The following is a 21,197-nucleotide window of genomic DNA, read 5'->3' on the forward strand; positions in this document are numbered from 1 at the left end:
CACGTATTGTAAAGAGTTTCAAGAGAGAATTTTGAGAAAAAAACCCTAGAGAAAAACAAGATTTACTCAACCACAATCTTCATCATTTGATTCTCCAAATTTCTCTACTCTTACCCTCTCCATTGTTACATCCTTGGGAGGTACATTTAGCTAAATCCTTTTCTCAACATACCCATATTTGTGAGAAGGTTATTTGGTGCTTGGGAAGTAGTTAGGAAGGGACCAATTGATATTGGTTGATGCTATGGACTATAGCGGAATCCAGTAAGCTAGAGAAGACAAAGTTTCGGCGTAACCTCATTGAAGCAAGAAGTTTGGAGGGCTTAGGTACACTCTAGGTAGATTAGACTTGGAGGGTCTTCTGCTATTCAAGTATCCCAACTTCAATCTCTAGTAGATTATTGATTGCTTGGAGGGCAGAGAAGAGGTTTTACGTCGAGGACTTCGGTTTCCTCTTCGATAACACATCACCGTGTTGTCTTTGTGTTTGCATCTCTCTTCCCTTAATCTTTTCCATTTAATTTCTGCTATGGTTGTGATTTTATTTGGTTTAGATTATTTTATCAATTTTGTTTTAGCTTATTGTCATATTTCGCACATACATTGTTTGATAATAAGCTTGAATCGGTAATTTGTAATTTAGGGGTCTAAACATTCAAGGTGTTTTTCACACTATTTGAACATTCAAATTCCTTGTAAAATTATTATAAAAGTACTGTAGATGTATATTATTCTATTCTTGTTGAACCCAAATTCTTGAAGTTAGGTGGGCAATAACTTTTTGTAGGGTAGACAAAACAGTTTAGTTTAAAACAAATTGTTTACATAAAATATTCTTTTGCAAGAATGATTTTTTTTTTTTTTTTTTTTGGGCAAGTCAAGGTGGTCTTGTAACCACCCTAGCTTAGTATTTATCTCGCTTTCATCTCTGAAATTGTAACATCATTTATGGAACAATTTTCTGGCTTAATTTCAGAAACCTCTGATGATTTTTCTTGAACAATGTTGATAAGGTATGCAGGTTGTTTTGGAGGAAGGAGTTGAACAATTTCACTTGAAAGCATAATTGCAACATCTTGCATGGTAGGTCTATCTGTTGCCAGGTCTTGTACGCATAAAAGACCAACATGAATGCATTTCAATATTTCAGATGAAGGGGATGACTCATCTATTATTGTTGGGTCTATTAGCTCCAAACCTTTCCCTTCATTCCATAACTGCCATGCCTGATACAAGACCAGTTGTACACAGAATGTTAACTATTATATTTAAAATCTCGTGTACAAATTTAGAAGACTTAATTGAGAAACTTACATATCCTATAAGGTTGAGTGGATACTCAGAGTGATAACAACTATTATTTTTCTTGCTGCTCACGATTTCCAATAGTAGGACTCCATAGCTGAATACATCAGTTTTTATTGAAACAACACCATTCATGGCATACTCTGGAGACATATAACCACTGAAATAATAATTGTCCAATAAAATTTAGTGTATGAATAATGACATATACGCATACACACAAATAGAATTAAATTTTTCTTACATGAAATGCAATGAATACTTACTATGTTCCAACAATTCTATTTGTGTTTTCTTCTAATCCTTTCAACCCAAATATTCTAGCCAAGCCAAAGTCAGAAATTTTTGGATTCATATCCTCATCAAGCAAAATATTGCTTGCTTTTAAGTCTCGGTGAATTACTCTTAGTCTTGAATATTTGTGAAGATAAAGAAGTCCTTGAGCAATGCCTTCAATGATGTTGAAGCGTTTTTTCCAATTTAATAAAGACTTTTTAGTAGAATCTGACTCAAAGTAGAAAATAATTGCAAGCAAATGATAAGTAATAATTGATTGTGTATAATAAAAAAACAAATATCCAATAAGAAAATTTTCCTTGTAATGATCATACACCCTACCAAAGAGAAAGAAGTCCAAGCTTTTGTTGGACATGTACTCATAGATTAGAATTTTTTCTTCTTGCTGAATGCAAAGCCCTAACAATCTTACAAGATTTGTGTGTTGGAGTTTGGCAATAAGAATAACTTCATTCTTGAACTCTACCAATCCTTGTCCAGAACTTCTTGAGAGTCTCTTTATTGCTATTTTCTGCCCATCATATAATTCACCCTGAAAATATATTTCAATAGTGAAATCTCACTTACATTATCTTAAATCAGTTTCCATTTTTATTATTTAATTTTCTATCAAGATTCTACCTTGCCCTTGGGCAAAACTCTAGTTCTTAAGTTCAAATTTTGTACCAGAAAAATAAATAAAGAGACCATTGGGTCAAGGTGGTACATTTAGTTTGAATAATAGTTGGATGGTGTAAATTCTTAGATTTCTGCATAAGCTTTGTGTATGGTTGATAATTTATAATACTATTAAAATATGTTGCCTTGATTTCAAACCTTATTTCCACTATCCGTCATACCACCCATTTAAAAAACTTAAAAATCATTTAATTGTTTAATCATATTCAAATTTAATCATACACAAATTGTGTGATGCTCAAAGAAAATGTTAGTCACCTCTGTACTTACACCTCAAAAAGACTAGTCAAGTTGTAATTAGGGCTCCTTGTAATTACTTGTAAATTGAACATCTATCTTGCAAAAGCTTGATATGTGACTCAGCCCATGGCCACATAACACAACTCAAAAAATCTAATCAAATCAAATCCACACAATTTGGGATATAACAATCTCCCTCACTTAAATTTTTGATGACCTTATCAAGGCCCACATTATATTGCAATGACCCTAAGCCACATGATGTTATGAAGTTTACTTAGTTTCTCTGATATCATGTGTAACAACTCGAGAAAAGCACTAGCCACATCTACTTTGACACTCCAAAAAGATTAGTTAAGTTGCCATCAAGGATCCAAAAACCCAAGATTCACTTTGTAAGGACCCAATATGCAACCCATAACACACTTGGACAATATGAACTTAAACAATTCAATCCAATCAAATCAGCACAATTTGGTGTATCACACACACACACACACACGCACATATATATATATATATATATATAGAGGAGAGAGAGAGAGAGAGAACCTTATAAACTGGTCCAAAACCACCTTCTCCTAATTTATTTTTAGTTGAAAAATTCCTTGTGGCAGCAGAAACGGTTTCAAAGCTGAAGATTTCCAATTCATGGCTATCTTGCCTATCGTTATTTCGTTTCTTCACTTTGTCACGTACAGTGGACGATATTGCGTTACTTCTAAGTTCTTGTAGAAGTATCTTTTGTTTCTTCTTTCTCTCCCCTGATTAACAAATATGCAAAATATAATTTGAAAATTTTTTGTTGCTTTATCATCAATAATATATCCAAAAAAATCTATGCTAGAATATCAATTACCTTCCGCTATGCGTTTTTTCACTTTTGCATAGCATAATAAGCACAACAAGGCGATGATGAATCCCCCTACTGCCACAATGAGCCATATCCACCACTTATTTGCATCTATGATTAGTCATATAGAGAAATTATGTTATATGACTTCTAATACTAATATACAATTATATAGTGAAAGAATGACATGTACAACTCAAAATTTAATTTTAAAACAAACAATTATAGTAGATTGTTACAATAATATAAAATAAAATAGCAAAATAAATTTCAAACTTATAAAAAATCTTACTGTGTTCTATATAACATAATGGAAAATCAAAAGTGTAAAAATAATTTTTTAAAAGAAAGAAAGGCATTGACTTGGTGCAACTGCACCATGTGTGGTAGAAGTTATATTATGTAATATACAATATAATATGATTTGGATATGAACCTATATAATGTTAATTTTATTGTAAATTTTGATGACAACAATTTATATTATTATATAGTTTCACAATTCTTATATTGTAATTGTACAATAATGGTCTTATAATTTCACCTAGAATGATTTTTTTTTTTTTTTTTTTTGGGTATACCTTTAGATAGGTTTTAGTCACAATTTATGTGAATATTGGATAATTTTACTTAATAGTTACTCATTGAGTGCGTGGATTTAATTGATTTAAAATTTAATGATTTTGATTAATATATTTTATAATTTAAGGTTTAATTAGAAACCACTCCAAAAATTCAAAATAATTATATAATTTAAACAAAGGGAATTCAGGCTTAAAGAGGATATAACCACTTTACATAACCAGACTTCTAGTTTGCTACTTTATTATATTGTTGTATTAGTTACTAACTCCTACAAAGTAAGAGAAAGTTCTATAAAAGATTTTATACGTGATAAATATTTTGTTAATAAATATAATAAATAAAGCAGTCAATAGAAAGTTTGTATAAAAATAACATACCTAGTTTAGTTATAATTTACTTAGAAAAGATCAAAAGAAATTAATTAGAATTTTTTTAGTGTTGGGTGCTTTGTCCAAAAATATGGTGAATTCTAATTAGTTTAAACAAACATAGTTGAATACCATTTGAAACTCTAAAAACCAAACTAAAAACTATACATCAGAATGATGATGTGGAAAGTGGTAAATCTTCAAAAGCTTTTGCCACTACATTATAAAAGTTAACAAAAAAAATCAAAAGTTTTCATTTTATAGTTTAACAATATTTGCTAACTAGTACAGTGCAGGAGAAAGTTTGACAACTTAATAACTTAAAAGCTGTGTAATGTGTTGTGAAAAATATTGACTATATTATATTGCTCAACCAATAAAAGGATTTAAAATAAAAATAAAAATAGAAAACCTACTACACTAACATTAGACTCAATGTTACCACTATTATAGCAGCAAAGAGAGTAATGAGATATAAAATAAAATGCTATATTTACTACAAATTTTATAACATAACATGATAGAGCAATGAATATGATTGGTGAAATTCAAAATCATAACAAATGGATTTTTTTTTCTTTCTTTTTATGATTAATAACACATAACTTGCAAAGGTAATGTTATAAAATTTGTAATATCTCTTTAAAATAAAAGAACATACCATCTCTTGAGTCGGTTGCTTTGAATCGATGGGAGGGAGAGATTACAGCATAAATCTCAAAGGCGTTGAGGATGGGGGGAAGGTCGGACCCCGTTGTTGCATTAATAGAAAAACTAAAAGGGCTATTGAATATTTTATTGAGACATATGGAAAGTGGCTTTAAATGGTCAAGTATTATAGGTTTTGAGATATAGTTTCCCCCATTCACATCAATAATGAATTCTCTTTTCATTCCTTGCGTAAGTTTTGCAATTTCAGCAAAGTGAAAGCAAACATAACTTCTAGAGTTATATACGTAACCGTCGCCGTCAAAATGTAAGGCACGGTAACCACTTGGTGGCCGGAAGGCAGTTCTCAACACTTCTAGTGGTAGTTTATAACTATCGTTGCTGCCCTGCATGTCAATTGCTAAGGAGGTATTGGTCGGAACCCAGTTTGATAACGTTCTAACAGAATACCAGATTCGATCATAAACATCGCTCTTGTACCTAGGATAGGAAAAAAGGCCATTGTAGCATTAAAAAATATAGAAACTGCAAAAGTATAAGTTCGCTTCATAATTAAGTAATTAGGACATTGATTTTCTAATCGTTATTGAAACAATTAAAAAATATTTAACAATTTATTATGAAATTCAAATGTTGAACTACATTGTATTATTCTCGTAATAATAAAGTTCCATTTTCAACCGTAGTTTTTGTTATTTTTAATTCTTGTGGATACAATTTTTTTTTTTTTTTTTTTTATATTAAAAATCAAGTATAAAAATTAAAGATTCATGTGCTTATCAAGGATCAAGGTATGCTTATCGAGGGTCAAGGTAAGCTAAGAGCAAATAACATGTGTTCACTAAATTGATATTTGATTCAATTAATTAAGAAGTTATTACAACATAAAACAATACATAATTGATAATGATGCCTAATTATAAAATCATCTTGCTCAGAAAGAAAAAAATACCCAAACAATCCATTAGGTGTAGTTAGATAGTACAATAATTTTCAAACTCAAAAATCGAAGTCTCACACTTTTAATTTTGAATACTAAATAAGCGAACAACCAAAGTGTCGGACAATATACAAGTCAACAACAACAAGAAGAAAGTATCATACAATATACATAGTTATAATGCATGCATAAACCAATTTGTTTTTAAGTAAATGTCTTTCTAGTCAACCTACGAATAAACCCATTTCCACACCCTATTTAAGTGTCAACTTACGATTAGATTTGAGCACTTTTATGTGGGTCTATCATAAGCACTTGAGCATGTTATGTCAACTGTCAAATGATGCATCAATTATGAGTTGGCATTGAAGTAGGATGTTGATTAGTGTGAGTATGGGTGTGTTGAGTAAATTTTTTTAAGTGATTTGTTTTTTCTTTATTAAAATAAAAATGAATTTTTTTTTTTTTTTTTTTTTTTTTTTTTTTATGTTTTAAATTTGGAATAAAACTCACAAATATTAATATATGGTTAAAATAAAATAAGAAATTTCTAGGGACCGTGTCTACTATAAACAGAATAAAAAAATAAAAAATAAATAGAAAGAAGAAGAAAAAGATATAAAGAAAAATCAATAAAAGAAATTATAGCTGATTCACCTGACAAAATCCTCATCATCACTTGAGGTGCCCAGGTTGAATCGCAAGCCATTTTGTAGCATTCCGAAGTCAAATGGATAAAGGGACTTGTCCAAAGGACGTAACTCCAAGGCCGAAATGAAAGGTATTCCAGATCCCGTCTTTATCAAACAGACGTATATGATGTCAGACGTTGGAACATAAATCAAAGAAGGAAGATGTGTCGATGTGTCTTCAACTGTGGTCCAATAATCAACCCCAACATATATGTCGAACTTGGGAAATTCATCCTTCTTGTCATAATTTCCATAGCGAAAGACAGCCCTGATGATATAATTACTGTTTTTGCCTTGTTCAGGTTTCAGGGTGTAACAATTCTTTCTTCCTTGAGGAAAGCTTCTCAAATTAATTAATTGCCGCCAGAAAGTACTATCTGAATAGTTTTCAGGGGATATGACATAATTTGTCCCAGTGTCTACAAAACCTGTATCTGACTTGTAAGATATACCAGTGTCTTTATCGAAGTAATCGTTGGTTGATCCACAATCAATGCTTATGAATCCTAGAAATTTTATGCCGAAGAAGAGAGATATATAAATTTATACATACCAGTCAATATGATAAGTTCATGTAGAATTTAGTTCGAAATTCAACATAATTAAAAACAAATAAAATAAATGAAAAAGAGTGGTCCAGACTAAGTACCTTTTTCTTAATTCGAAATATTGTCATAGTTTTAAAACTATTAAGAATTTTGTGGATCCCATAAAAGAAAAAATTGTGGTAGTTTAAGTGAAATCCTGTTCTAAACTATGGACAGCTGCTAATAGCCCTTCTCTTAAAACCAAACATGAATTTGTGAGTGTTATTATTTGGTTGTCCAAAATTCTTGTAGTTTAACTAGTTGGTACTTTCTATCATTTTTAATAAAAGCATCCATAGTTAAAATCTTTCAACTTTCAACTATTTTTGTATATATTTCAAAAAAAAAAAAAAAAAAAAAAAAAAAAAAAAAAAAAAAAAAGGAGTCCTCCATTGCCCTATTTATTATTATAAAAAAAGTCTCCATTGCCATATTTTTTATTATATATATATATATAAAGGTTAGTGCCCCGGGCATATGGTTATATTAAGGATAATACATTTTTTTTTAATCAAATACTTCAAATTTTACTATTTAAGTTTTACAAACTAATGTGCTACTAATTACATAAAAGCAATATAAACATTCATTTATTATATTGTTTTAGTGAAACTGTTATGAATGTAGCATTTCTCTTTTTAAAACCATTGTCAATTTTGTGTTGTGATTTTTATTTTGGACTATGCTTCACTTGTTTTGATAAATAAGAAAAGAAACCTACATTCCAAATTCATATAGTGTTCATGGTTGGGTTAGTGCAGTTATCGGAAAATTTTGTCACCACACCATAGGAGTCAATTACCCCTTTGTTGGCTCCGATCATGATCGTTGGAGGTCGTTTCTCTAGCCTCCATCAATGTGGTTTTTGCTGGATTAGAAGTTAGCTGCACCAAAATCCTAGATTCTGCCACGAGAGAGAGAGAGAGAGAGAGAGAGAGAGAGAGAGAGAGAGAGAGAGAGAGAGAGAGAGAGAGAGAGAGAGAGAGAGAGAGAGAGAGAGAGAGAGAGAGAGAGAGAGAGAGAGAGAGAGAGAGATCTAAAAATTTAAATTCTAAACCTAGAAATCTAATATCTAAACCTACAAATCTAAGATCTCAAACCAAAAATCCAAGATCTAAACACCAAAACCTGAAATCTAATCAATAAAACCCAAGATCTAAACTTCAAAAATGAAACCCACATCCACATCAAATCTTACCTTGTTAGATTTGCTATAGTTTTGCTTTAGATGTGCTTTAATTTACTTCAATTTAGTGGGTTTTTGGGTTACTAGGTTTGATGTGAGTACGGGTTTGGTGTGCTCGTTCGCCACCATTCTCTTTAAGCTCGAAACTGATCTGGCTTTAGAGAGATAGAGAGCGGGAGCACAAGAAAGAAAGGTGATGAATGTATCTAGGGTTTTTGGAAAAGTACTAAGATAGATGGGTTTGTAAGAGAGAGAGAGAGAGAGATACATAGACATTAGTGTGGTTTGGTGGATGTCAAAATCTGCAAACCATGACTGGCGAGCACACCGAATTGTCGTTAAAGTAACCAGTCTTCTTCGATCACTAGCAGTGGCTCTGTTAGTAGCAGTAAGCAGAGGTGCAGCTCTGTAGACACCACATTTTGTACCTCTCATGACTCGGGCTTCCGTTCCCTAATGATGCTCAAACTCTAAGACTCAAGGCTAGTCTAAAGCCCAATCAGATATCAAATTGCTTGGGGAGTGTTAAAATGAAAAATATAACCTTTTATATAAGCAAGAATCATTTTTGGAAATTAAATGACCAAAGTGGCCCTCGGCCTGCATACGAGAGTCGCGGCCTGCGTACGTGAGCTATAGCATGGGTATGCAAGCACATTCCTGTATATGCAGCTAGGGTTTTAGAAGTATAAGAAAAGCAAGTTTTCTGCAATAATGGCTGAGATTTGAAATGAATCTCACATCGTTTGGGAACCATCCTAAACCCCATTTTTTCAACTATAAAAAGCCATACATGGTACCTTTTTAAAACACAAAGAAATCCCATGCGAAAAACTTAAGATTCACTAGAAAATAATGAATCAAAAAGGTGTTTTTTACAAAATACCCTCAAGTCAATTTTATTTGATTAAGACCTTTTCTAGCCCCAATCCTTTTAGTTTAACGTTGCTAATCACTTTCTTATTAGTTTGTGAATAGATTTGACTGAGAGAAACGATAAAAATCAAGCTAAGAAAGTTTTTGTGTGAGGCATCTAGTCTAAACCTTTCTCTTTCTTTTTCTTTCATTTTCTGCCTTTTAATCCTTCTGCTTGTTTTTTCGTTTGTTAGAATATGTTTTAATACACCTTTCTAGGTTTAAGTTTTTGTATGCTTAAAATGCGTGTTAGGTTGTTAGATTTTTTCTTTTAAAGTTCTGCTCCATTTTTGTGTTTTTAGGTTTTCTGGGCAAGGATCTGTGTATGTATGATTGAGCCTATGCATGCAGGCTTCTGTGTGCACAGACATGTTCTAGCGTGCGTGATGCCGTTGCCCAGACACCCTTTTTTTTTTTTTTTTTTTTTTGTTTCTGCTTTCACATATTTGTTTGTTTAGCCTCTTTTCCCATGATTTTATGCTTTCAATGCCTATATTTTACATATTTGATTGCTTGGTTTGCTATCACATGTTAGAGTTAGGGTTTGTTTAGTGTTTTCCTTGTTTTGATGACATGCAATCCATTCACATTCTCATGCATTGATGCAATAGGTGCTGCATTGCTGAGAGGTAAGTAAAAGGTAAGTCATGCATTAGTAATGTCCATGCATTTGTGCTTTGGCCTTAGGATGTGATGAATTATGCTTAGATCCATGATTAGGGTTTCTAGTTTGTTAACGCTTGGTTTATGTTGCATGCTTAGATGTATGCTAATGTGTGTGTGAGTATATATACAAGTGTTGAACATGCTTTTAATAAGGTTAAAATGTAAGACACAAAATGGGAGACCAATCTTAGGGTTGAGCGATCCTGGGTGCCTAACACCTTCCCAAGAATGTAACTAAACTCCAAACCCATACTCTAGTAGTAAGATCAATGGTCATTCCTAGAAAGAATGCTATATTTATGGTTCCTAGACCATATAACTAGGTGGCGACTCCAAAGACACCCCCTCTTGTGTCTTCAGTGGCGACTCCACTAGGGATGGTGAGTTTAATTCCTATGTGTCATATATCTTATACCTTCATAAAAGCTTTTTCAATACTTTTTTTGCACACACATTCACTTGTTCCTTTGTCCCTTAACCTTGGTTGGTGATGAGTGGGAAGATGGAAGGCTCCATTCGGGCCCAAATTTTCCAAAGTTCATCCCACCAACTCACAATCAGTGTCATCGCCTATAATGGGCTTTGAGTACATTAAGGGTTTGCTACCAATCCACTATAGGGTCCACTTAGGCCCTTGATTGGAATCATAGCCTACCTAGTTGTGAGTGACCTACTTATCTATCCCTTTAGCCTTTGGAGGCCAACTCACATTAGAGAGATCCTAGATCTTATCATGAAGGGTACCCTTTATATATCTCTTGTTTGTTCAACCATATATCATGTGTTCACCTACTTTTAAAGGACAAATGAAAGGTATAAAAATGGAAGGGATGACCCTAAAATTATGGTATACCCTAAGATGTTGTGGGTCAAGAGAAAAGAAGTTCTCACATATAAGAGGCTTGTCCTTAAATCTAAAGGCATATCTTAACTTGAAAGGTTCATAAGATCATGGCTTAATTGTTATCGTAGGCTCAAGTGGAAGAAGCCCTTTTGAAAAAGAGGACTCTCGGCCTAATGTAACAAATACGCTATGGACTTAGCATCCAACATCCTTCAAAGCCAAAATGAACTTCCCTAATCTTGGGCCTCTTTGTTGCATGCCTAGGCCCAAAATGATAAGAATTTCATAGACTTTGAAACAAAGGCTACAAAATATTCTAGCTTGAGGGCTATGTCAAGGAAAAAATGATGAAATAATGAATAAAGAATGAAAAGCCCAAAGGTGATGAATACATTTTAAGCCCAAGTTTGAGACAAAGGGTTGAAAATTCCTAAGTACATTCTAATGAAAGTCCATGAGAGTAAGATGAGAGCTTTATTGTTAATGGACCAAAGTCGAATGAAACAAGGGGCAAGGATCCATGAGGGGAAAGGGAATGACATTGTAATTGGGCCTCCATTAAAGTGAACTTAAGAACTTTCCAAGAACTTCTAAAAAGTAAAAAGAACCTTTTAATTGGGACATGAACTTAATAAAGATGGGGCTTCCTTTCAGGCATCATTGCACTGCCAAAGTCAAGAAAACACGTCTTGGATTCAAGAGAAAGGAAAGCGCTAAATCAAGACAGTGCACACATACCAAGAAGAAGAAAACCCCCAAGAAACAATGGCTACCACCATGGAAGAGCCAATGGCACAAAGGATCCTTAAGGCTTTGGACAAACATGGAGAAGTTCTTAAGAAAATGGGAGGACACTTTAATAGGTTGGAAGAATCTAAGTTCAAGAAATCCACACATGTGGAAATCCATGATGATGAGGAGGAAGATGAAGAATGAGACGAAAAAGACAAAGTAGAGAATGAAAGAAACAAGCAATTTGAGAAGCTCACCACAGAAGCCATAGCTATGAGAGAAAAGATAGAGAAGATGCAACTTGCCTTCCGTAAGGCACAAGGAATGGATGACTACCTCTATAACATGGGGGGAGTAAGCTTAAAGACTCCTATTGCATTACCTCCCAAGTTCAAAATCTCTGATGCAGAAAAGTTTGATGAGACTAGGGATACAAAGCAACACATAAGAAGATGCCTAAGCATTGCTGAAATGAAAAGGCTTGATAAGATGCATACTTTGCATGCATTTCCCCTCTCACTCACAGGAGTTCATTAAGGTGGTACTATAGCCTTGATCCAAGCAAAACTAAGATGTGAAATGAGCTAGTAGAGTTGTTTGTGGACCAATTCATCTTTAACACCATGATTGATGTGACTCTAAAGGATTTGGAGACTACCAAGCAAGGTGTGGAGGAGATATTTTTCGAATACATGACTGGATGGAAGAACAAGGCATTTAGAATGGCCAACAAGCCAAATGAAAAAGACCAAACCAAATCAACATGATCATTAAAAACTTGCTTCGGGTTTTTGTTATTGCCTATTAGCTCATTTGGAGAATTATGTGATTGTGGACAAGAATTGAAGATGCTCTCAATAATGGACAATTGGAGAAAAGGGAAAGCATGCCTCCAACCAAGAAGACATATGGAGGAGGAACCACCATTAAAGCACCCAATCCCATAAATGTAAACGCTATCATACCACAACAAACACTAGTCTACCCAAAGAAAGCTCACCGAGAATTCTCTGACCTAGGAATGACCCTCACCCAAGCATATGAAAACCTATCCTCTAAAGGATTCATCAAGCCTTTAGACCCCATACCCATGCCTAATCACATACCTCCCACTTGGAACCTCAATGAATATTGCCACTACCACCAAAATCCGGTCACAAAACCGACAATTGCTTCCGCCTCAAACACGAGATATAAGACCTCATAGATAATGGAACCCTCCCAAATCCCAACATCATTATCAAACCCAACATTAGAAAGAACCCTTTGCTTGATTACCATAGGGCTCCCCCTCCATATCAAAATTGGGTGTAAGTAGATGAAGTTGAATGAGATTGCTTGAAGTTGATAGAAACTACAAATGTCAATATTAATGCCATGGAAGTCTAAGGAATATGGGATGAAGAAGATGAAGTCTTAAAGGAAGCAATAGCAAAATGGGGAATACTTCCAAAATGAGTTATGGAATTGAAGAAAAGGGTTTTGGAGGACAACATAGCAAATATCACTAGGAGTGGGAAGCACTACAAACCATCCTTTTTGAAAAAGGATCATCCTAGTAGGGATCTAGGGGAAGGATCTAAGCCCACAAAACCAAGGGGAAAAGAAGATAAAGAAGAAGAAGATAGGGTCTTAATGCCATTGAAGAAGACCCAAGCTCATGTGTCCGTATGGAGCTTGCTCATGGCCTCTCAAAAGCATTGTAAGGCTCTCTTGGATGCCTTGAATGAGAAAGAAGTACCTATAGAAATTACGACACAAGAAGTATTGTCTCTCATAGGAGTTGAGGGTCCCTCACACCCTCTCCTTGATTTTTCCAATGAAGATCTCCCTTCCAAAGGAGCTACTCACACTAGACCCTAGCAAATCACCATTGAATCCATGGGTACCAAGGTTCTAATGGTTCTTATTGACAATGGATTCGCCTTGAATGTTTGTCCTTCTAGGACTGCCCTCACTATTGGCCTAGGCATGAGACCATCATTCCTTCTCCCTTGTCTGTAAGGGCTCATAACAACACTTTGAGAAAGGTCATGGGTACTTTCAAGTCTCCTTGTAAGATTAGGCCAATGGAAACCATTGTGGAGTTTCATGTTATGGACATCACTCCAAATTATAACCTTCTCATGGGAAAGGCTTGGCTTCACCCTAATGGGGCAATCCCCTCCTCATTACACCAAAAGATGAAAATCCCAAGGAAATGAGGGATTGCCATAGTACTTGGAGATCGTGAGATCTTAGCACTAGTTTGTGGACTCGAGGAAGGAGGAAGTAAGTTTCAAATGAGTGGCTTTGAGTTCACAAATGTGGTTGACTATGGGTTGATGGATGAAAGGTATGCTACCAATTTGTTCCTATACTGTAGCCATGAAGTGATTGCAATGATGAAGAACATGGGATACATGCTTGTCATGGGCCTTGGAAAGGAAGGAAAAGGGGTAGTCGAGTTCCCCAATATCAAGACTCAAGTGATCAAGGATGGTCTAGGATTCCTTGAAGGCTGTGATGGAATCAAGAAAAACCATGGCACTTTCAATGGGAACTTCGTGAAAGAAGGAGGAGACTTCCTTTATTATGGCTTCCTCGAACCTTGGGTAGGTAAAGGTGGAAGGGTGTATCTAGGTTGGGAAATGTTCTTTAATGAAAAACTCACTTCTAGAGAGAATCCTACCTTGGTGATTAAAGTGATGAGAGAAGAGGTCGATTGGGTGAACTACATGGATGCTGAAGCAATGGAGATATTCCAAATCCCGTGTTTATCAAATAGACAAATATGGTGTCAGATGAGGGAACATAAATAATATCGGGATAAATTATGTTCCAAACACTACTTGGTTCCACTGTGGTCCAATAATTAACTCCGACATATAAGTCGAACTTTGGAAATTCATTCTTGTTGTCATAATTTCCATATTGGAAGAAAGCTCTGATGAGATAATTGCTGCTTTTCCCTTCTTTAGGTTTCAAGGTGTAACAATTCTTTTTTCCTTGGGGAAAGCTTCTCAGATTTATTATTTGCCGCCCAAAATCATGATTTCAATATTGGTTCTCAGGGGATACATTGGAATTTGTCCCAGTATCTATAAAACCCGTATCTGACTTGTAAAATATACCAATGCCATCATCCAAGTAATCTTCGGTTGCCCCACAATCAATGCTTATGAATCCTAGATTTATAATGCCAAAGAAGAGAGAGATATATAAATTTAGAACATACCAATCAATATAGGAAAGTCAAGAAGAATTTGAGTTTGAAATTCAAAATAATTAAATTAAAAAAAAAAATTGCGATAGGTTATGCACCTACCTTTCCATATGCTTTTTGCGAAAATTTGCTATCCCTTTTAAGTTTTAAGCACAGGTTACAATTAGGTCCACCATCATTGGTTTTTTTCTCCTCTTGCTAGGAGCTTTCCTTCTCACGGAAGGTGAGCGTTTCCATACCTACCTTTACAGCCACAATTCCTTCAATAACAAAACATGACCGCCCTTATGGTGGCTACTGTGTCTTACTTAATGGACTCAGAAGTCATAGACAGGCTGAAACTTATAATTTAATAGAGTGGAGGGGGAAGTTATCAAAGTTAGGCCAAGACAACGTGAATAGATCTTCGAGGAGTTAAAAATTGTTAAGGTAGGCGATGGGTTGTTCTAGTTCAAATTCACCATGGAAATTCAGTTGCTATGGGTGGTAAACAATGGACCATGGAGCTTTGATAACCATCTACTTTTACTCCAGAGGTGGCAGAGAGGCATGACAGCAAATTTGGCAACTTTCACGCATTTGCCAATTTAGGTGCAAGAATGGGGACTACCCTTTGACCTGTTCAGTGAAGAGGTTGGAACTGATATTGGCAAAGGTTTGGGTTGTGTGGTAGAAGTCAACTCAAAAGCGATAGCCTTGGATCAGGCTCGTTTCCTCCTAATCTGTGTAGAGATTCCGTTGGCTAAACCCATCCGTAGAGGTAGCAAAGTTCAAGGCCCAGAAGGCAATACGGTATGGATAGCCTTCAAATGTGAGAGGTTGATTGGCCTATGCTTCAACTGTGGGAGGTTAGGCCATGAAGCAAAACATTGTGGAGAACCAAAGGATGTGGATGGGAATGGGAACCAGTATGGAGATTGGCTTAAAGGAGGCTTTTGAATACTGAAGAAAGTAATTAAAAATACAACCCACCTTGACGGACTACGGAGTCGAACTCGAGAGCAAGGTCCATGGTGTTTGCAAAATCAGGCCAGCCACCGGCGGAATCGAGCCACAGAAACCAAAAGAGAAATCCTAAAATTCTAGGGACCATTATAGGAACGAATATTCCACAAGCGAGTATCACGGATGTAACTGATATAGGAGTATCCCATCCTAATATTGATGGCTTTGAAACCGCAGCTCCCACCAAGCATGTGCACACTAATTATAGAGAGTTAATCTCCCACACAGCATTAATTGATATGGGAGTATCTCATTCCGATAGTGCTGGCTCTGAAACTGCAGCTCCCACCAAACACGTGCATACTACTGGAGGAGAGTTAATACCCCACATGGCACCCATTGAGGGTAATCTGGTCAGTGTACCCATTATTTACGTAGAGGAGAAAGAGCCAAACTCTAGGTACGTATCAGAAACACAGAAGCAACAAACACAAGGAATAAATGCACCCCACAAGCCTGAGCCAAAAGCACAGGAAACCAAAAAATGAGTAACATGGAAAAAGATTGAACGAAATACAACCTCTATGGTTGAAGACCCAAATGGTGGGGAGAGTGTAGGAATGAAACGAAGGGACAAAGAGAATGATGAAGATGACACAGCTGAAATCATTGGGGCAATTAAAAGACAAAAGCCTCTGGAGGACAGTACTAATTTACTTTCAACAGTGATGGTTGTTAATTAACCCCGCTAAGCACAATGACTATCCTAAGATAGAACTGCCGAAGGCTTGGAAACCAACGTGTAGTGAAGGTGCACCCCCTCAAAATCACCTCAAGCAAATGGTATGTCTCCTTTTTTTTTTTTTTCCAAAAATTTTGGGATATTGTTGGCCCAGATGTGATAGAAGCTGTATTATCAGTACTCCATTCATGTCATTGTTTACTAAAAATGAATTTTACCCATATTGTTTTGATTCCAAAAAAAAGAAGCACAACATATGTCTAATTACCTCCCTATTAGTTTGGAAAATGTGGTCTCTAGAATCGTAACAAAGGTTATTGCAAACTGACTAAAAATTATTCTGCCAAATGTGATATCTGATGCCCAAAGTGCTTTTATTCCTAACCGGCTTATTACTAATAACACTACTGTAGCTCTTGAAGTTTTACACAGGATGCAAAATAAAAGGAGGGAAAAAAAGGGGAAGATGGTAGTAAAGCTAGATATTAGCAAAGTGTATGATTGAGTAGAATGGGCTTTCCTTTGAAAGGTGATGCCCAAACTGGGATTGGATGAAAAATGGGTGCAGTTGGCAATGGAAACAGTATGCACAGCAACCTACTTAGTCCTCATTAATGGAAAGCCAAAGGGTTTTGTTACCCCCACAAGGGATGTAAAACAAGTTGACCCATTGTCTCCCTATCTATTCTTGTTTTGTGCTCAAGGCTTGTCTACTATGCTTTGAAAGGCAGAGGAAGCTAGACATTTGCAGGGTGTTCTATCTAGCAATGGTGGGGTCCGCCTATCCCACCTTTTGTTTGCAAATGATAGTCTCATCTTTTGCCTAGCAACATTGGAGGAATGCCCCCTATTATTAGCCATCTTGGAGCAATATAAGGCAGCTTCAAGGCAAGCTATAAATAGGCAAAAAACATCATTGTTCTTTAGCAGAAATACAAGAACATATGTAAAGCACAACATAAGGAATATAATGGTGGCCAGAATAGTGGAGGATTGTGAAAAATATCTTGTGTTACTGATGGCTAATGGGAAGTCTAAAGTGAATACATTCAAAGATTTGCAAGAAAAGATCGCAAGAAGGGTGATGGGATGGAAAGAAAAATTTATTTCAAAGGCGGGAAGGGAAGTCCTAATCAAGACTGTAGCACAAGCAATACCAACATACTCCATGAGCATTTTTAAAATTCTAAAGTCTTTATGTGAAACCATAAATTCCACCATGGCCAAATATTGGTGGGGGCAAACAAAGGAGGAGGAGAAAAGATACATTGGATAAATTGGAAAAAAATTATGCTCACCAAAAGTAAAGGGTGGAATGGGCTTTAGAAACATCAAAGCTTTCAACTTGGCATTGCTAGTAAAACAGGCATGGTGATTGATACATCCCACTCACTCTCTTTTCTACCGGGTCTACAAAGCAAGGTATTTCCCAACTTGTTCATTTTTGGAGGCTTAGTTGGGACACAATCCCTCGTATGTTTGGCGTAGCCCATTGGCTACAAGAGACATTATAAAGCTAGGGTCGCAATGGAAGGTGGGGGATGGTAGAAAAATTAAAGTCGCAGTGGATAATTGACTGACACACAAACCGGTATTCATTGGGGAAGACCAGCCCACTATGCTAGTCAGTGAGCTCATTGATGAAGACACGGGCCAGTGGAACAGATAGAAGGTGCATGAATTATTCGCACCCAGCACCGGGTGCGAGATCTTGGCAATACCCTTGAATGCAATACACAGAAGGGACGAGTTAGTATGGAAGGAAAACAGGGCAAGGAGGTTCCCAGTTAAAACTGCGTACCAAGTTGCTCTCCACCTTATGCATCAAGATGGTGCTGAACTCTCGGATGCTTGTATAGATGGTAAGGTGTGGAAAACAATTTGGGACCTAAAAGTACCACCGAAGGTCAGGAATTTTATTTGGAGAGCGTGTTCAAACATTCTCCCCACTCAGGATAAAAGGGTGAAGGTGGACTCGAGATGCGACATCTGCTGCCAACAGCCATGAATCAAACTCACACTTGCTATGGGAATGTCCAATGGCACGAAATGTGTGGGCAATATCGAAAGGAGGAGTGCAGAAATGCAGCAACCAGGTGCAGGACTTCTTCCAATTATTTCGAATGCTGAAGGATAAGCTAACGAAGACAAAGCTGGAAAGGTGGGCCACGACGTCATGGGCAATCCGGAATGCTTGGAACAAATACTACTTTGAGAAGGTGCAGATGCAGCCAAGGTCTATTATGGATCACGCCACTGGACTACTGGAGGACTATCAGCGTCTTGCAGCATCCCAAAACACCTCATCAGTTACACCATAAGAGCCTATGCTGTGTTTCTCTATAGGGTAGCTTCAGTATAGTTTTTGTGTCCACTGTTTGGGTTAGAGAGATATGGAATAGACTTGGGTTTTAATGGTAGGTGGTCACATGAGTCAAAGACAATAAAAAACGAACGAGTAAATCACAAAGTGCCTAACCTTAGCAGTGTTGAGGGTTTTGTGGTTTTCAAATTCCGAGAAACTTGGGCAGTTTTAAGCTCTTAATTTGAAAAATTATAATATTTTCATGGATATTTTTTTGGGTCGTGTAACCATGATATATAATGCCTCTCTTTCATGCTATCATAGTTACACTTAACACCATTTTCTCTTTTAGGTCACTTATTATTTTCTTAAAATGATAAAGTGATTTTTGGGTTGTCATTTGTATTTTGGTTTCTGCTACACGTGTTTAGATAAAGAAGAAAAGAAACTAGCAACATTTACATATATGCCGTTCTTGAATACGTATTACAGAGGTCCAATGACAAAAACAAGATTGTAGTATGTAGGCACATACTTTTAGTCAATATTTTCAAGGAAAGGGGGAGGGGAGCTATAAAATAAATAAAAAGTCCGTAGGCACATGAAGTGAGTGCAATTTTTGTGTTGTGGCTGGTTCCAATGAAGTGAGTGTGTGATAGAGAGTTTGTAATTTTTTTTTTTTTTTTGAATGAAAAATTCAATGTATATACAGTAAAGCTTTCTAATTTTTGAAAATTTTGAAGGAAACTACATGATAAGAAACTAATCTTATTCTACTACGTAATGGAATCTCTCTCTTTCTCTCTCTCAAAAATTAAGTACATAGTGGGTTTTAGTTAGTTCAACTGGTAAAGTCTCTGATATTTGAGTAAGAGATCTGAGGTTTAATCTCCACCTACACCAAAAACCAATTGGTGTCTTGGTCTGATAATAAAGAGTATCATCAGGAGCGGACTTCATCGGTTGAAACTTTCTTAAAAAAAATAAAAATTAAGTATATGAGTTTTGTTATCATAGCTGTAGCAATGTATAATATACAAATTACATTATATTGCTGCATGAAGTTGACTTACTTTCAGTACTCTTTTAATTGAAATCTCTTTTTATTTTAATGAGAAACGGTCATATCACCCACTAACTAAATAAAAGGTAGAGATTAAATCTACTACCACTTGCCTTTGTATATTTAAAACAAAAGAGATGTTCAATTAAAATAAGTATTAGAAGTAAACCAAACCCTTAATGCATAACTTTATTATTATTATTTTTTTTAGATAAATTTATAATTTTAGTGATTTTTTAATATACAAAGTTAGCAATGTGTGTGTGTGTGTGTGTGTGTGTTTTTTTTTTTCAAAAAATGAAAAAAAATAAATAGTAGGATTTTACAATCCATGATCCAATCCAGTCTGACCCCCCAATGATTTGACAAAGGATTCCAATTTTAATAAACTTGCATTAATATGTGACATCTCTATCATTAAGATGGTAAGATTCTTGAATAGTTGTCAACATCCTTCTAAGTTAGTGGCATATTATAAGAATTATGTAGTTAAATAATTAAAATTTTCATTTTTTAATATTTAAAGCTTTTGGAAGAGCAATTTAAGACATATATAACCTACCCTCTTTTATAAAGAGAATCAGAATTTAAGCCTTCCATGATCCATTGTATTAATGAATTATAAAATTTGAAAAAAAAATTAAAAAATCTCATAAGTGTATACTTTTTGCCATTCTATTAGAAGCAAAAATAAAATAAAATATTTATGGTTATTTATGGGAATATGTTCAAGCAAGCAGGTCTAAAAGCTAGTTTCTAAAGAGAGAGATAAAGAATTGAACGAGGTTTCAAGATGAATGACATACCTGGAACATGATCAACAAGTTTTCTTCCAGCATGCTCATTGTCTCCTTCAGCTAGTTTCAAATTGCCAAGAATACCAATCACCAAAACAACCACACGCCATGCTTTCAGAACGAAAATTAATTCTAGGGCGGAATCCATGATGATCTTTATTGGCATATTATGCTCTACTCAAAAGGAAGATGTATAGTATTTAAGGCACAAATTCTTAGCTACATCGAGTACTTGTGTTACTAACAAACAACTTTTCTTCCCAAAAAAAAAAAAAAAAAGACTTTTAGTCATTGTCAATTAATTGCCTGCTTTTATTCATAGGAAAGTGATAGAGGATGACTCCCCACTCATATATTTCTCTAATTTACCTTTTTTAACATATTACACAATATGTTATTATTGGCAAGTGTCATATAGTTTAACTGGAATTTTTGGTTTTTCTAATGAAATTGCCGAGGTTCAAATCTCCCTATCTTAACGGTAGAGGAGTGGTTTCTTCATTAGATGATATTGGTCCTTCTAAAGAGGCAAACCCAATCCTTGCGGAGAATAAAGATCATGAGCCCAATAAGTTGGAGTTTT

The 21,197-nt window shown here is 35.3% G+C and overlaps 1 protein-coding gene across 2 annotated transcripts; it reads right to left on the reverse strand.

Moving 5' to 3' along the window:
* Nucleotides 1-701: 701 nt before the first annotated feature.
* On the reverse strand, nt 702-20,848 carry LOC126723007 (receptor-like serine/threonine-protein kinase SD1-8). Of its 2 annotated transcripts, XM_050426184.1 has the most exons (9): nt 20,624-20,847; nt 6,593-7,133; nt 4,988-5,475; nt 3,380-3,484; nt 3,073-3,284; nt 1,924-2,134; nt 1,572-1,809; nt 1,315-1,465; nt 702-1,226 (listed from the first exon to the last, which is right to left on the reverse strand). In XM_050426184.1, exons 1-9 carry the CDS (start codon nt 20,778-20,780, stop codon nt 912-914), a joined length of 2,418 nt encoding a protein of 805 aa, XP_050282141.1. In that variant the 5' UTR covers nt 20,781-20,847; the 3' UTR covers nt 702-911. The 2 variants fall into 2 exon arrangements, with proteins under 2 accessions (XP_050282141.1, XP_050282140.1); XM_050426183.1 differs by having other exon boundaries at nt 1,572-2,134; nt 20,624-20,848.
* Nucleotides 20,849-21,197: the final 349 nt, after the last annotated feature.

This window comes from Quercus robur, chromosome 4 (genome assembly GCF_932294415.1).
Source record: "Quercus robur chromosome 4, dhQueRobu3.1, whole genome shotgun sequence".
Taxonomy (NCBI): Eukaryota; Viridiplantae; Streptophyta; class Magnoliopsida; order Fagales; family Fagaceae; genus Quercus; species Quercus robur.